This window comes from Carettochelys insculpta, chromosome 2, assembly GCF_033958435.1.
Source record: "Carettochelys insculpta isolate YL-2023 chromosome 2, ASM3395843v1, whole genome shotgun sequence".
NCBI classification, from domain to species: Eukaryota; Metazoa; Chordata; order Testudines; family Carettochelyidae; genus Carettochelys; species Carettochelys insculpta.
The window spans coordinates 24,541,808-24,559,397 of record NC_134138.1 but is presented as its reverse complement, the minus strand read 5'-3'; the positions used below and the strand labels follow the sequence as shown (position 1 = coordinate 24,559,397).

Genomic DNA, 17,590 nt, shown 5'->3' with positions numbered 1-17,590 from the left:
CACTTCATTAAAATTAAGCTGGATATTAAATGTTTTTGGGTGGGTCATAGAATCATAGATGATTAGGGTTGGAAGAGACCTTAGGAGGTCATAGAGTTCAACCCCCTGAGGAAAGCAGGACTAATCCCAACAAATTAATCCCTGCCAGCGCTTTAAGATGGGATTTAAAAACATCTAGGGAAAAAGATTCTACCTCCTCCCTGGGTAACCCATTCCAGAGTTTCACTGCCCTCATAGTGAAATAGTTTTTCCTAATGTCCAAACTAGACCTCCCACACCACAACTTGAGATCATTGTGCCTTCTTCTGTCATCTGTCACCACTGAGAACAGTCTCTCCTCACCCTTCTTAGAAACCCCTCCCCCCTTCAGGTTGTTGTTGGCTGCTATCAAATCCCCCCATTTTTCTCCTCTGTTGACTGTATAAACCCAAATCCCTTAGCCTCTCCTCAAAAGTCATGTGCTCCAGCCCCCTAACCATTTTTGTCACCTTTCACTGTGTATCCACATCATTTCTGTAATGGGTGGCTCAGAATTGGACACAGTACTCCAGATGTAGCTTCATCAGTGCTGAATAAGGGGGAAAAATCACTTCTCTAGCTCTGATGACAGTGATCCTACTAATGCAGCCCAGTATGCTGTTAGTATGCTTAGCTATAAGGGCACACTGTTGGCCTATATCCAGCTTCTCATCTGCTGTGATCCCCAGGTCCTATTCTGCAGAAATGTTGCCTGCTTAGCCAGTTGGTTGCCAGCCTGTAGCGGTGCTTGGAGTTCTTCCATCCTAGGTGCAGGGCTCTGCACTTCTCCTTGTTGAGCCTCATCAGATTTCTTTTGGCCCCATGCTCTAACTTGTCTAGTCTATGTCTACACAGCAAAGTTATTTAGAAATACCAGCTGTTATTTTGAAATAATTTTGCTAGCATCTATACAATACAATCACTATTTTGACATAATTTTGAAATAGTGGTTGGCTTACTTCAAAATAGGTAGACCTCATTCTACAAGTAATAGTGCCTATTTCAAAATAAGGACTGTTAAGACAGGCTACATGTACACTAGCATTCCTCTTTCGAAAGAGACATGCAAATGAGGAGTCTTATGGCACCTTATAGACTAACAGATATTTTGGAGTATAAGCTTTCATGGGCAAAGACCTGCTTCATCAGATGCATGAGTGGGGGGGGGTGGTTTCAGGGGGTATTTAAAGAGTGGGGTCCCAGTAAGAGGGAGGGCCAGAGCGGACAAGGTCTATTCAGCAAGGTGGAAATGGCCCAGTATCAACGGTACTTATCAAAAGATGAGAAAACAAGTCAGATCAGCCAGGGGGATGTGAGCCTTTTTCAGAGTCTAATGGGGAGATATTAGCACCCAGAACAGAGAAACTGCCTTTGTAAGCTGCAAGCCACTCCCAGTCTCTGTTTAATCCGTGGTTAATGGAGTCAAATTTGCAAATCAATTGCAGCTCAGAGATTTCTCTCTCCGTTTGATTTTTGAAGTGTTTTTGTTTCAGGACTGTCACCCTTAAATCTGCCACTGAGTGTCCAGGGAGGTTGAAGTGTTCCCCCACAGGCTTCTGTACATTACCATTCCTGATGTCTGACTTATGTCCATTTATTCTTTTACAAAGAGACTGTCCAGTTTGGCCAATGTAAATTGCAGTGGGGCATTGCTCGCACATGATGGCATATGTTATATTAGTAGATGTGCAGGTAAAGGAGCCCCTGATGGTATAGTTGGTGTTAGGTCCTGTGATGATGTCACAGATGTAGATATGTGAGCAGAGTTGGCAGCGAGGACTGTTGCAGGGGCTGGTTCCAGGCCTAGAGTCACTGGTTTGTGATTTGTAGTGGCTGGTGAGGATTTGTTTAAGGTTGACAGGCTGTGTATAGGCGAGGACAGGCCTGCCTCCCAAGGTCTGTGAGAGTGAAAGATCATTGTTCAGGCTGGGTTTCAGATCACTGATGATGTGCTGGAGAGGCCTGAGGTAGGAGCTGTATGTGATGGTCAGTGGTGTTCTCTTGTTTTCCTTGTGAGGCCAGTCTTGTAGCAGGTGGCTTCTATTTTAAAAGTGCTATTTTGAAATGCATTTTGTGCATAGTAGCATTATTTAGAAATAAGCTATTCCAGAATATGTCTTCTGGAATAGTTTATTTTGGAATATCCCTACTTTGCAGACATAACCGTAGGTCTCGCCAGACCTTATCCCTAACCACCAGCATATCAAACTCTCCCCTTATTTTAGTGTCATCTGCAAATTTGCTGAGGGTGCAAACCATCCCCTCATTCAGGTCATTAATAAAGATGTTGAATAAAATCAGTCCCTAAACCAACCCTTGGGGTATTCCCATTCGATATCAGTGCCCACCAGACATACATCCATTGAGCCTGGAGATCTAGCTACCTTCCTCTCTACCTTACGGTTAATTTATCTAATCCATACTTTTTTAACTTGCTGGCAAGAATACTGTGGGAGACCATACCAAAAGCTTTACTAAAGTCAATGTATATTATGTCCATTGCCTTCCCTGTATCCACAGAGCCAGTTATCTTGTCATAGAAGGCATTCAGGTTGATCAGGCGTAACTTTCCCTTGGTGAATCCATGTCGACTATTCCCAATCACTTTCCTCTCCTCTAAGAGCTTCAGAATGAATTCCTTGAGGATCCCCTCCAGGATTTTTTTCAGGGACTGGAGAGAGGCTGATTGGTTTGTAATTCCCCAGATTCTCCTTCTTCACTTTTTTAAAGATGGGCACTATCATTTTCCCTTTTTTCCAATCATCTGTTTCCAAAGATAATGGACAATGGCTCTGCAATCACATCAGCCAACTCCCTATGCACCCTTGGGTGCATTTGATCCGGCCCCATGGATTTGTGTATGTCCAGCTTTTCTAAATAGTTTTTTAACCTGTTCTTTCTCCACTGAGGGCTGCCTATCTCTTTCCTATACTCCACTACCTCATGCAGCACTCTGGGAGCCAACCTTGTCTGTGAAGACACAGGCAAAAGTATTGAATACTTCAGTTTTTTCCCACATAATCTGTCACTAGGTTACCTCCCTCCCTCAGGAAGGGTCCCACATCTTCGCTGACCAGCCTTTTATTGCTAACCTGCATTTAGAAACTTTTCTGGTTCCCTTTCACACCTCTAGCTAGCTACAACTCAAGTTACACTTTGGGCTTCCTGGTTACATGCCTGCATGCTCGAGCAAGATATTTATGCTCTACCCTAGTCACCTGTCCAAGTTTCCACCTCTTATACGCTTCTTTTTTGCATTCAGGCTCATCAAAGATTTCTCTGTTAAGCCAAGTTGGTTGTGTACCATATTTGCTTTTTTTGCTGCACATTGGTATGGTGTGTTCTTGTGCCTTTTACAAGGTGTCTTTAAAATACACCAACACTCTTGGACTTTCCCCCTCATGTTAGCATCCCAGGGCACCTTGCCCATCAGTTCCTTGGGGGAGCCAAAGTCTGCTTTTCTGAAATTCAGGGTCTATATTTTGTTGCTCTCCCCTCTTCCTTAAGCCTGGATCCTGAACTCATGATCACTGCTGCTTCTACTTCCCCTACCAGCTGCTCACAGTTTGATCAGCAGGTCGAGCTGAACACGATCCCCTGTTGGTTCCTTCAGCACTTGCACCATGAAGTTGTCCCCAGCATTCTCCAAAAACCTTGACTGTCCATGTGCTGCTGTATTGGTCTCTCAGCAGATGTCACAGTGATTGAAGTCCTCTATAAGAACCAGGGTCAGTGATCTGAACACTTCTGTTACTTGTCTAAAGACGGCATCGTATCCCTCATCCACCTGATCTGGTGGTTCTATAGCAGACACCCACTGCTACATCATCCTTTTTGCTCTCACCTCTGAACTCAATCCAGAGACTCTCAACAGGCTTTTCTCCTATTTCATACTGGGACTCTGAGCAGTCATACTGCTTTCTAATGTACAGTGCAACTCCATCTTTTGTCCCCTGCCTGTCCTTCTTGAACAGTTTATACCCTTCCATGACAGTGCTCCAATCATGTGGCTCTTTAGGAGCCTTGTACAGAGGATATAAAGGAGAAATATTGTCAATGAACGTTTCATTCACCAACTTTACCTACCTGTGGTGAAGTACAATAAACAATGATCTTAAAAATTGCTCTTCAACTTGACAGAATTTTTTGTTTTGTCTTATTAATCTATCCAAGAGAAGCAAGCCCAGAAGAAACAGTCATTTAGATGCTATCAGAAGAGAAATCCAGTCTGCCAGTTTTTGTAAACAGGCAGGGGTAGAGTTTTCAGAAGGAGCTAGGTGCCTGATTCTCATTGACTTTCCTCCCTTCTGCAGTTGGAAAATAGTACCTGTAACGCCTGTGTTTATTACAGTTTCTTTAAATCAGACACTGTCACATTTGAAGTAACTATATCCAATTCATCTATTTAACTTTGATCCAACTTTCTTTCCTCCTTGTCAGTCTTCTCTCCATCCTGAAACAGAGCCCAAAGAGACCAGGAAAATGAAAAACTATGTTCACAAGAATCAACTGTATAGTTTGCCCAGCTATCTTCTGTACTGTATACCACTTAGTATGTTAAAATATGTGCAGTAGAGAAGTGCAATCTATAGTAAAAGCTTTTTGTCTGAGTGCTGTTCCCATTTCATGAGAACACCAGGAAGAAAGCTTATTTAATCCAGTATAGTTCAAAGCATATCTTTTGGATTTGCACCAAAAAAATGGGCACCAACTGAAGATGCCCAATCCACCTTACTTAAAATCAGTATATACGATTCCCTTCTACATCAGACAAAGGCAAGAAATATTATGGACCAGAACTGGCTTGTGCTTACACCACTGTGGCCGTGTCTACATGAGCCCCAAACTTCGAAATGGCCACACAAATGGCCATTTCAAAGTTCACTAATGAAGCGCTGAAATGCATATTCAGCACTTCATTAGCATGCGGGCGGCTGCGGCACTTCGAAATTGACGCATCTCGCCGCCGCACATCTCGTCCCAACGGGGCTCCTTTTCGAAAGGACCCCGCCTACTTCGAAGTCCCCTTATTCCCATGAGCTCATTAGTAAACTTCGAAATGGCCATTTGTGTGGCCATTTCGAAGTTTGGGGCTCGTGTAGACATAGCCTGTGAATCCAAAGTAAGTCTATTGACTTCAGTGTAGTTACTCTGGATTTACCTTGACTTCGTTAAGAGCAGAATTTGGGTGAGCTAGCATCCTTATCTTAGTTTTGAGGTTAAACATCTCCAGCTGTACGCGAAGGAGTGAAGAGTAACAATGTGCACAGATACTAAATTAGTTAATTATAGGTTTAATGGCAGTCATCAAGAACCAGATCTTTGAAGTGCTACATCTTGACTTTTCTCCCCAAAGCTCTCTACCCATCAAGGCTGCTGGGTTATAGTTAAGATTAGTTTTCTGCTGTGTGGGCCCAGTTTATTAAGTAGTGTGTCGGAGGTGTTGGTCAGCTCCTATAAATGTGCTTCTTTAGGCATTTCACAATCATCGGGAAAGGTGTTGCTCAATCAGAGTCCCAATCCTGGAGTCATAATGTAGAGAGGTGTTCCATCTCGTCAGTCAGATATGGGCCCTGGGGCAGTTTTGAGTGGGGCAGAGCAGTATTCTAACTAGTGCATATCCCATTGCTGAGCGACAATATCCTTTGAGGCTGCCCTTGTAAAAGTTTCCAAGAGCTCTGTTTTGTTTGTATGACAACAAACAATATGATGTTAACTGAAGATTTAAAGCCAACCATAGAAGAACACTGTTTAGTTTGATCTGAAACTTTGCAGCCTGATTCACTTACAGTGATGACTCACTTAGCGTTGGTTCTCACATGATTCAGAAAGTATACGGGTGACTCAACCAACAAATTTACTTAGCTCCCATGACATTTTCCTTGCTGTGAAAAAATGCTTATTGAAAAAAAAATAAATAAAATTTTCAGCAGGCGCATTTGACTTCGCTGTGTGATAAAATAAAATGCATATGCTGAGTGAGTGCACATTTTGTAAAATATTGTTTCGCAAATTAAGGCTGATGTGAGAGCACATAGTATGAAAAAAAAGGGGGGGGTTGTAAGTTTTTTAATCAGTGTGACATTACTAAGTAATAGAAGAAGAGTTGCCTAGATTTGATGGAAGGATTTAGCAAGACTGCCCCGACTCTGATCTTTATTAATTATCCTGACCTAACAGTTGCTTGGCCAAGGTTATCAAAAGTGATTTTGGATGCCTCAGGTTTTGGGTGCTTATCTTGAGACACTTTAAAGGGACTGCCTTGCAGAAGGTGCTGAAGGCCCACCCTTCTGAAAGTCAGGCCTGTTTGAGGTGTCTCAGTTTGTCATCCCCAAAAACCAGGAAAATTGAGACATTCTTCCCCTCAGCAGGCTTGGACCAATAAATGACATTACAGTGGTTTGTGACCATACTTTGTACGTGCCAGCCACCAGTGATTTTGATTAAACTGCTCAACAGTGTCTTTAACCCTCCCCCCATCCAACTTTTATTGGAAAAAGCTCTCCAAACAAAAGGGAACAAATAATAATTAATTATCTTTCTCCTTTAGGGTAACTAAGGGAAAATTAAATATAACATTTGCAGATTTTTCACTCTCTGAAATAGGCTTAAAATAGCTTGTGATTAAAAAATGCTTGCCTTCTAACCACCACAGAAATGCCACATTGCTCTCCACATTACAGTGGTTCAGCATGTCACATCTCCAAGAGCTACTTTCTTGTCTAGTCCTCTCTCTCTGTTTAAATAGAGACGTGCCATAGCATCATGTCCTAATCCGCTCATTGTTTATAGCTACCTTTCCAACACTTAACCTGATAGAGAAACTGGACGGTTGGCTTTAAACTCTAAGCACAGCACTGTGTCTTATTTATTCTTGCCTCTTTTAGTCTCCCTTTGCAGACTTATGCCATCCTTTTTCCATCCTGTATTATCCTTAACTGTAAAATAAGGTTGATTGTGGCTATGTGATTCTAGTTTGGGACTAAATTCACTAATATTTGTAAAGTATTTTGAGAGGCTCAAAAGATAGAAGTGCATTATGAAAAACAGAGCTGGTCCACGTGGGGTTTTACTATTCAGTGACTTGCAGGCCCTGATCAGTGTTCCACGAATCTTTTCTATCCAGGTGTGGATTTTTTCCACCCACATGTGAATTAACATTTGTTATGTGCACTTTGGCACGTGTGAATGTGCATCGCCAGGAGACAGACAGACACCTCGTAGAGAGTGCTCTGCTGATCGGCTGGGTGGCATTAGAATCTCTTTGTTTACAACTGCCCATGCACAGGGTTGCCAGATGCCACACATTTTCGGTCTGCATAGTTTTTTTTTCCTACCAGTATTACTAAAATGATATTCCTGTAAAGCAAGAGCACATAAAGTGAGATGATGTTGATTGCACGCAACATTGTCTGTGAGAATGAGATCCCTTCTGCAGTCAGTCAAAGCACTGCTACGTCTCAGTTGGCATCCCTGGCAAACTCTGGGTATGCAGATTCAGTTATACTATCCTTTCGTGGGAGACCATCTTCGTTGTGACAGTCTTGCAGCTCACTCACTAGTCTAGGTTGTCCATTGGTGGCTTACAGGGAGCACTGGTCCTGATCATGCAGTTTTTCAAGCTGGCTCCATTTAAGTCAACAGCAAACCTGCAGTGAGTTCACTGGTACCAGGATTTGCCCTTAATCAGTTGACTTCTTTGTCCTTTGATTATGCTATTCAGAAAAGTAAAAACTGTCAATATACTACCCAATACAGTGTCTGGAACTGGCATGGGACATAAATGAACATGGACCAAGTCCATGAGAAATGCTAGTGTTTGTGGACAGAGCTCAACTGCCTTTTATATGCTCCAGCAATAGAGTCATCGGGTATGCTCTATCACCAAGAGGGAGTGGGCCTGCAGGCACGTGAGGTGTACCTGGGTAACGTGTACAGTAAACCCTTGATTTAGTGGACCCCGATATAATGGACTTCAGATAGAAAAGACACTGTTTGCCAGTGTCTGCCTCCCCCTCCTAAATAAGTGCTGGAGACTCACCATAGCCTCTGGGGCTGGAAGAGCTTCCTGAGTAGCTGGGGCCACCAGCGCTGGAAAGGCCACTGCAGCAGCTGCAGCTACTAGGGTCAGAGCACCTGTGGGGGCTGTGGCTGGATGCAGGAGCTGTCCTCCCCCAGTCCTGTGTTCTTGGCACATGTTGGTGCCCAGCAGCTATGGAGTCAGAGGCTGCTGCCTGCTGGCAGGCTGGGGGTGGCCATGCTGTACCTTTGCGCAGGTGGCTCAGAGCTGGGGGCTGGAGGAGCTGCAGCACTGAGAACTGCAGGAAGTGGAAGGAGCCAGGCCAGCATTCAGCTCTTCTCCTGGTAATTGGGAGAAAGAGATGGAGGTGTGAAAGGAAGAATGGGGCTGGAGAGCGAAAGGGAAGGAAGACAGAGGACAGGAGTGAGTGATGGGTTGGGAAGGTCAGTGGATCATCATATGGTATAACCATTCAGACGTAACAGACTTTTGACATTAACGGACACCCCTTTCCCTCATTAGTCTATTAAATGGAGGGTTTACCATAATCACAATTTGTTGTTGCAATTCTAGTACTACAGCTGCATTGTGTTTCTAAATATACATACCCAATACCAATGCTGGTACAGCATGTACGATAGTGCAATGACTAGATCAGGAGTCAGCAACCACTGGCACAGGCTGATTTTCATTGGCGCACAAGGTGGGAGCTCAGCCCTGCTCCTCCTCCTCCATGCAGCTGGGAGCTTGCGCAAAGCCAGGCCACCTGTGGATTAACAAAAGACCAGCTAATGATACCAACCACCACCTGAGCAGTAAAGCTCTGCATCTTAATTTATTTATTAATAAAGCTGTTATAAGTAAGACTATTAGTGACTTTAAAAGGTATCTCTGGTACTTGGACTGTACTTAGAGGTCAGAATGTCAAATTTCAGCACTCTGCCTGGGCAAGATTTCTGACCCCTGGACTATATCATTAACAGCCACACAGGCCAGCGTATGAGTTGTCTTCTTGTAACACAAGGCCAATAATAAATTCAAGTGTGGCTTTTCTCTTTTGCTGGACTATCTCTGTTACCTTTAGCACTGCTGTAAAGAAAGCTTTATAACTGACATCTCCGCTTGCATATGTCCTGACCACTTCCAGTCCATCATTATATATCATTTCTAAGTTGTTATGGAGGGTGTACTTGCCTCCACCTGCCCCATTTCTAAATCATCTGCATCTTTTAGTGCATTGACTAATGTCTGCAAAGTGTTGCATACCATGCTGTTACATAAGAATTGCAATACTGGGTCAGACCAAAGGTCTTTCTAGCCCAGTATCCTGTCTTCTGACACTGGCCAATGCCAGGTGCCCCAGAGAGAATGACGAGAAGAGACAATCATCAAGGGATCCATCCCATGTCACCCATTCACAGCTTCTCACAAAGAATGGGTAGGGACACCATCCCTTCACATCCTGGCTAATAGCCATTTATAGATCTATCCTCAGTGAATTTGTCTAGTTCTTTTAACCCTGTTATTGTCTGGACCTTCATAACATCCTCTGGCAAAACAATTCCACAGGTTGACTGTGCACTGTGTGGAGAAATACTTCCTTTTGTTTGTTATAAATCTTTTGTCTGTTAATTTCATTTGGTGACCCCCAGTTCTTCTGTCACAAGAGAGAATAAATAACACTTAAGCTGTGTCTACACGCGTCGGGCGCTATTTCGAAGTTAACTTCGACGTTAGGCGGCGAGACGTCGAAGTCGCTAACCTCATGAGGGGATCGGAATAGCGCCCTACTTCGACGTTCAACTTCGAAGTAGGGACCGTGTAGACGATCCACGTCCCGCAACGTCGAAATTGCTGGGTCCTCCATGGCGGCCATCAGCTGGGGGGTTGAGAGATGCTCTCTCTCCAGCCCCTGCGGGGCTCTATGGTCACCGTGGGCAGCAGCCCTTAGCCCAGGGCTTCTGGCTGCTTCTGCGGCAGCTGGGGATCTATGCTGCAGGCACAGGGTCTGCAACCAGTTGTCGGCTCTGTGTATCTTGTGTTGTTTAGTGCAACTGTGTCTGGGAGGGGCCCTTTAAGGGAGCGGCTTGCTGTTGAGTCCGCCCTGTGACCCTGTCTGCAGCTGTGCCTGGCACCCTTATTTCGATGTGTGCTACTTTGGCGTGTAGACGTACCCTCGCAGCGCCTATTTCGATGTGGTGCCGCGCAACGTCGAAGTTGAACATCGACGTTGCCAGCCCTGGAGGACGTGTAGACGTTATTCATCGAAATAGCCTATTTCGATGTTGCTACATCGAAATAAGCTATTTCGATGTTGGCTTCACGTGTAGACGTAGCCTTACATACTTTCTCCACACCATTCATTATTTTACAGACCTCTATCATGTTCCCTCTTAATCATCACTTTTCCAGACTGAAAAGTTCCTTTTTACTAATCTCTCATAATGTCATTCTTGGCTGACACCATTACTACAAGCATGGTCATTCACCTAATATACTTTGTGTGCTTCCTGTGTAAAATAACTTCTACACAGAAGTTCTAACTTCTACCAACATTTACAAGGTGTCAGTGGCTCCAGCTTTATCTGGGGGCGTTTATCTGTCAGGTGGCACAGATTGAGAAGTAGATGCATCAGAGAATGGTTCTGATGGTGTCACTTTGACATTTTCAGTGTTCATGTAGTCCTCATTCTTCTTTTTGTCATGTTGATAGTTCTTAACACATTACATCCTTGTCAGTAAGGAGTGGGCTGTCAGTACAGGTTGGCCCACCCTGTTCTAGCACCCTGGGTACCTGAGGAGGCTCAAACCAGGGATTTTGCCAAAAGAGGGGAGGTCAATGCTTCCCTGCCAGCTGGCAGTCCCTGCTCTTGGACTTCCCTCTGAACCATCAGCTTGCTACCAGCCACTAACCCCCACTCCCAGGCTCCCCTCTGGGCCATTGGACTGCCCTCAGCCACTAGCCCCCACTCCCAGGCTCCCCTCGGTCTGTTGGCCCACTTCTGGCTGCCTGCCCCAGCCATTAGGCTCTGCTTCGTGTCTGGCAGTGCTCCTGGCTACCAACCTGGCTTGGGCTGAGGCTCCCTATCTGCTGCTGGCTTCCTGGACCCTGCCAACTTGGCCCCAGATGTGGTTCTCCAGCCACTGCTGCCTTCCAAACCTCTATTGGTTTGCCTTCTGCCAGCCTGGCTACAGCTGCCTGGCCCCAGCCAGGTCTCCAGCTACCAGACTGCCAGCTGGTCCCATTTGCAACAGCTAGGGCACTTTGGTCCAGCAACTGCCATGGTCCTGCCAGACCATGGATGTTGCTGGACCAGTCTCAGATTGCGGAGGTTCAATCTATACTATTGTGTCTACTGTTGTGTACTGTTGGTACAATATATGTTGTATTGCAATCCTGTCCTCTCAAGATTTAAGTGCCTTTGTAGTTGTGTGTCTTTGTATTACATCACTTTTCACCTGTTTCATGGGACAGAATAAGCAGTGCACGAGAGAAACTGTGCACAGCCAGCCCATTTACTTTGTTAAGATGGACTAGAAATCCTTTTTTTCATGGAAAAACATGGAATTTGTGTTTTTTACAGAGAATCTTTGCTTTTTGCATTTTGTGTAAAAATAAAAACATATATAGTATAACCTGGGCTATCTATGCCCCCATTATCCTTCTCTCAGTATTAATTGAACTACCAGTTGCCTGGGGCTGACTCCCCAGGGCTCACTGCTGAAGCCCCAGCTGCTGTCAGCCATGGGTAGTTGCTGGTTCAGTTAATATGGGGAGCCAGATAATGGAGACTTGGTCAATGGGATTCTGTTGTATAACAGTGAAACGTTGTGTTCAGCTAATAGTCATGTGATGGGAACTTGAATTTCACCTTTCAGATGTGTGTGAACTGGGTGCTTGTGGATTTATCATGCCTATCTAATGTGGCCTTCTAGGTGCCAGCCACTGAATCATGAGCAGTTTGACCTAGTGATTGGAGCAAGAGCCCCTCCTACCAGTTAGAGTCAAATCCAAATGCAGGAAGTCCAGGAGCAAAGTCAGGGGCCATAGCCATAGCTGAGTGTCAGAACTCAAAGTCTAAGCTGAAGGTATTACCAGAGTCACGGTCAGAAGGTGTAGCAGAGGGCCAGAGCTAGGTGTCAGAAGTGAAAGCCTCAGGCAGAGAGTTAACTGGAGTCACAGTCAGAAGCTGGATCCCAGGGTTTGAGCCAAGAGTCGGAAATCAAGACGAAGCTGGGCATGCTGCAGGCTAGAAATGCATTGAGCAACCACTGGAGTGCTGCTGATACTGAGCTTTAGATATTAGCTAACTGGCTCCTTCAGCCAGTCAGGTGGTGCAGTCAATCAGATAGGTTCCAGCAGGGTTAGCTGTGCTTTAAGTTGCCAGGAGAGGGGTTCTGCTGCAGGCGAGGCTCCTGACACTAGGTATCTATGTTATGTGTCTCATCTGAGCATTTGTCATTTCCCAAACGTATGTCCTGCGAGTAAGGTGACTTCAGCTGACAGCATGAGTTAATTTATTGCGGTCATGAAATGGCTGTTGTGAGTGGAATTACTTTGTGGCTCTTAACGATCTGGGTGTTGGAAAGAAGAAGTGTTGTGTGAGCAGAGCCTCAAGGGAAGGTGCAGTGTGAGGGCAAGAGCTCGGGGAGAAGAGTCTGCGAGGGGGGGCAAGACCACCATTTGAATGCTGGCAGAGGACCCCCTCCCACAGGGACCTTCTTCCGCTACTGTCATGTATACATACTAAGTCTGTGGTCATGTACCTCTGTCAGCTGTAAAGGTCCATGCTTGCTGGAGGCCATCCAAATGCAATCTCTTAGGATGCACGCTAGTCCTTGGTCATGCAAGTTCTGGTCCTTTGTTTCTTCTGTTTTCTTGCTCACGTGAACTCAGAAAGTGAATACCTTGGTCCTCAGTGCCTTACCTCCATCTCTTGTTTCTTTGATAGCTACATCAATGTGCATGATGAGCCTCTGTTTGCTACTTGGGTGATCTATAGAGAGGGATAAGTGATTGTGTGCAATGGTTGGTGTTGTCTTTGTGGTATCTAGTTTTATTCTTTGTTCCTTGCATGAGCCTCAGCAACTTTGGGATCACTCATGTGGGCACCACTTGTGGTCTGTATGACTGTATCTGGCAGAAGCAGCTTCTGTTATGCAAGTTGTTTAGCCAGTGTGCTATCATTATTGCCAGGGTGAGTAGGTCCTAGTGATTGGCTGCTCTCAGGATATGACTCAGTGGTGCAGGCACACATCCATTAGTTACATAGCTGACAGCGACAGCAGTCTCGTGAAGTTTTTGTAGAGGGGCGTATGGGTGGAGCATACACTGTGTGTGTGGTTGTGCTGGGTTTTACATGTGTTTCAACTTGGTACCTGTTTTCTTGTGCTTACGGTTTCTGAAGATCATGCTTTCTGTAACTGTATACAGAACATTGATGCTTTCTGTTGTGACTGAGCTTCTTCTGGAGCAATTTCAGTGCTGAATCCTAAATCTGTCACTTAGTGCAGCACCTGCATCCTGCCGACTGGCACTGCTTGCCCTGGAACTGGGATAGCTTTGTCCAGTTGGTTCCTTTACCTCAAAGAGCAGATGCTGGGTACAGTCTCCTGTTGTAGACTGTTCTGTAGCTCTCTGTGAGCCCTGGTGCTGCTTATGGGTCTGTTGTTGAGTGTCCCAGCCTTTTTTCTGTCCTGCAGGCTGTGTTCTGTAGGTACGGTTGTTATGCTCTCTCGAGGCTAGATGAGGCTAAAATGTCTGGCTTGGGTCAGCTAGCTTGGGCTCATAGGGCTAGAGCTGCGGGGCCAACAGTTACAGTGTAGATGTTAGGGCTTGGGCTGAAGCTTGAACTCTGAGACCCTCCACCTCTGCAGATGCAGCCTGAGCTCAAATGTTTACACAGCAGTTGCTCAGCCTTGAAGCCCAAGCCTCAAAAATTTGAGTGACCTGGCCTGGGCCAGGCCTACGTTTTTTATCCCTGTATAGACGTACTCTTGGTAGTTGGTGAGGCTGGCCTCCATGTACAACCACTGTCGTGTCTTTCTTGCAACAAGAGTTTTCTGATTGTAAGACTACATGGTTTTCTACTGTGTCTCTGCTTGGCCCATTGTCAGGAACGACACTGCACTCTCTCTACCAAACTGGCTTTTGCCCTTGCTTGTTCGATGGATGAATTTGATGTGCTGTCATTGATGGATGAGTTTCTCTTGGGCTGTGTAGTCTGTTGAGTATTCTCATACATCTTGAATCCCCACAAGTTCTTCCTATTACACAGACATGACTTTTTCAGCTCTTGAAATGGAATATTTTACTAGTGGTCTCTAGCCTCTTTGTTCCACTTGGCACCTGGAGGGATTATAGTGTAATGGCTTGAGCTGGCTGATGCACTCAGTAACCTTCCTTGTTAGGCCCCCATTTTCTCTTTTGTAGCCCTACTGCCTGCATGGGTGTGTGTTTTGGACTAGTAGGTCTAGTATGAGAGAGAGAGTAGGGTTGGCACATGCAAATACCCTGAAGGGTAAGGATCAGGACTCTTTAACAGACTGTAAAGCACATCTTGCACTGTTGGTGCTGTGCAAATAGGTAAGAACTATGTTTCCTTGTATATGTCTTTTTGTATTATCTTGCCTGGTACTGTGCCCATTCATGTATAGAGATATTAAGCTCTTAAGTAGAGTCATGTGGAAAAGGAGAGGAAATCACCATATGCAAAAGTTTTCATCAAATTTCATCTCCATCTTTTGTAGAAATTTCATTTTTGGTGAAATTTTCCCCGCAGCTGTTTGAACAAAGAGTTATTCATGTATCTGAAGTGTGGCCCTAGTGGACTGAAGACTGGAGTGGTGCCCAGGAGATTTGGGTGCCATTTCTGATTGTGGCTTATTCAGAAATCTCGATCTTGTCCTGTTTCTCAAATCCACATCTTTAAAATGGGAATAGTGATACTTACCTCATTTGTGAAGTGGTTGTCTACCTGCTGATAAAAAGTGCTATGTTAGAACTAAGTAGCAGAAGTAGTAGTAAGATATGTATGCACCCAAAACTGCCCTGGGTACCATTAAAATCTTTACACTCAGAGTTGTTAACTTGTTATATGAGGTATGCAGTTTTCTCTCTTCTGAGTAGAAGGAATGATACCTGTTCAACAACAAAGGTAAATGTCTCTGTGCACTAATTGTCTAGATTTTAATGGTAGCCACTGGATAAATAAGTTTATTTCTGGAATGTTTCAACCTTTAGTTTAGTTGGAGACTGAATATCTTAATGAAGTTCACATTACTGCACCTTCACTCTTTGCTTTGGGTTATGGGGACTGTCTTCTAACGAGTAACAAAGTTGTGTTTATTTTCTTTTCAGATAAAACGAGACAAACCAGAAGATATACCAGATCTAAAAGATGTAGTAAAACAAAAATTCACTGCATTGGAAAGCAAAAATAAAGACTCAGATTTGCAAAAAAATGAAAAATATATGCATTTCATGGAACAGCTTAAAAGAATGAGAAAACAGTGTAAGTCAATTTTTTAAAGTTATGTTTTTCTGGAAATATAGCATCTGTCTGTCTGTCTTTCTCTGTCTCTCTGTCTCTGTTTCTCTCTCTAAAAACATATTTAAAAAATGGTTCAGTTTCTTCCTAACTTGTAAAATACAATCCAGCCAAACAGAGCTCAGATGTTTACATGCATTTCTCATACATGACATTTAAATTTACAATCTACATAGGTAAGTAAACAGCACAGTAAGTAACAACCTTACAGTTTTATTTAGTCTGTCATGGTGCTTGTCCTGCTTGCATCCATATGCAATGTAAATCTTGTCTGACATCATTTTTCTCTCCTACGTGAAGATGGGTTTTTCTTTTAAAGATACTGTTTTCTCATAATTGGTAGGATCTCCCAAAAGGATTAGGTAAGCTGTTTTCATTTGTCGTTTTAACAGATTGTCCCTGTTTCACAACTTAGACTATGTTGCAACCCTAAAGAGACCTTTGCTTTAATTGTAGAACTATATTGCTGGAAAATGCTTACCATGTGTGTTCTCAGGTTTACTGCTTCTACACACGCACCGTGTAACTGTGTAGTTTATTCAAATCCATCTGCTTTAATTCCTGTTGATTCACCAAGTGGTAAAATTTTAAGTTTATTGTGCTTGAGCTGTCAGAGAAGTTAGGAAGTTAGCAATAGTAGTGTTTATACAAGGCAAGAAAATCATGTTTGTATTTTTTATTGCACAGTGACGGTAATAGCTATTAAAAACCATTCTGATTACTAATCCTGGGAAAATTCATGGGTCTTAAAACGATATGTATCATTCTCACCCTGTCCAATCATGATAACATTTTAGAATCATATTGTTCCACTTACCATCCCTTGACCCTTGTCCTGGTGTCAACCTCCCATAACACACACACACTTGGATTTCAACATAAACTGATAGCTCATGAACTGTGGGAATCACAGATTAATGATTTACACAATTGGAAGTGGAGATGCTGGCTGCTTTCATAAAGCAGAGTTTTTTTAACTTACAATCCTGGCCGCTGGTGCAAAGCCAAGTAAAATCAGTGAAAAACATCTCCTTTTGACTTCAGTGGCTTTTGGATCAGTCTCCTGGAAAGACTCCTGGAGTGGGAGGATGATGATACTGAATTTAAGGTCTGATACCTCAAGACTTGTAAGGAGAAGACTTAAATGTTGTGTGTCTTCTGAAAATGGAGAACCAGGCTCTCCAGTGGTAGTTGGCATTTGTTTTACATTCCTCTGGTTTGCAGGAAACTGGGCTTCAGAATGATCGTTGGTCTATCAGTCTAAGACTATTCTTGGGATTGAATAGAACTAAACAGAGACCACAGCCAGAGTGACCGTCAGTCCCTGCATAACCATAACATTATTGCTGCACCGTCATTATGTTGTAATTCCAGGTTTCTAGGTGTCTGTAATTCAGAAAGTAAGGGCTTAATAATTGAAACTAGATTTGTTTCCCACCCTGTAATTGCCTGTAGAGTGATTACCTTCTGTAAATATACTTTATCTCTGGCCAAGTGACCAAATACTAACCACTAGAATTAATGAACATCACCCATTTCTTTTATTTATTTATTTTTTTAATTTGAGGTATTTTATTGTTGCAGTTGCCTGAAACCCAGTTAACACTTCCTTTACTAGCCATTAACATTTTTGTTTTGGTTGTTCATTGAAGGGGTGCCAGCAGTATGCAGCTGGTGATGTTGGCTAGACCAGTGTGCCCTGTACATGGGCTGCTTCTCAGTTTTGCCAGATTGGGAACAGTTGCACACATGTTTCTGATCATAGGCTTGAAAGTGTTGGAAGAAATCACAATGCCAGTCTGAAAGGCTGAATGGTAAAACATTAGGGCTGTGTCCACACTAGCAAGTTTTTTTTGAAAGATTTTTAGAAAGAAGGGGGCTCTTTGGAAAGATCCCACAGAGCAGCTACATACAAAAAGCATTCAATAAATTGCAGCTACATACAAAAAACATTTCAATAAATTGAAAGAATATGGCACTCTTTTTGAGAGTGTTCTTCCAT

The 17,590-nt window shown here is 43.8% G+C and overlaps 1 protein-coding gene and 1 long non-coding RNA gene across 2 annotated transcripts in view; one reads left to right on the top strand and one right to left on the bottom strand.

Moving 5' to 3' along the window:
• Nucleotides 1-17,590, top strand: part of NSMCE2 (NSE2 SUMO ligase component of SMC5/6 complex) — a 202,039-nt gene that overhangs the window by 83,239 nt on the left and 101,210 nt on the right. Inside the window, exon 4 of the mRNA XM_074986669.1 lies at nucleotides 15,399-15,552. Within this exon, the coding sequence (XP_074842770.1) occupies nucleotides 15,399-15,552 (154 nt within the window). The remainder of the gene's footprint in view (nucleotides 1-15,398; nucleotides 15,553-17,590) is intronic.
• LOC142009123 (uncharacterized) lies at nucleotides 8,111-15,873 on the bottom strand. The gene is made up of 3 exons (XR_012644352.1): nucleotides 15,798-15,873; nucleotides 8,647-8,804; nucleotides 8,111-8,379 (listed from the first exon to the last, which is right to left on the bottom strand). It is a non-coding gene; the product is annotated as an uncharacterized LOC142009123 (long non-coding RNA).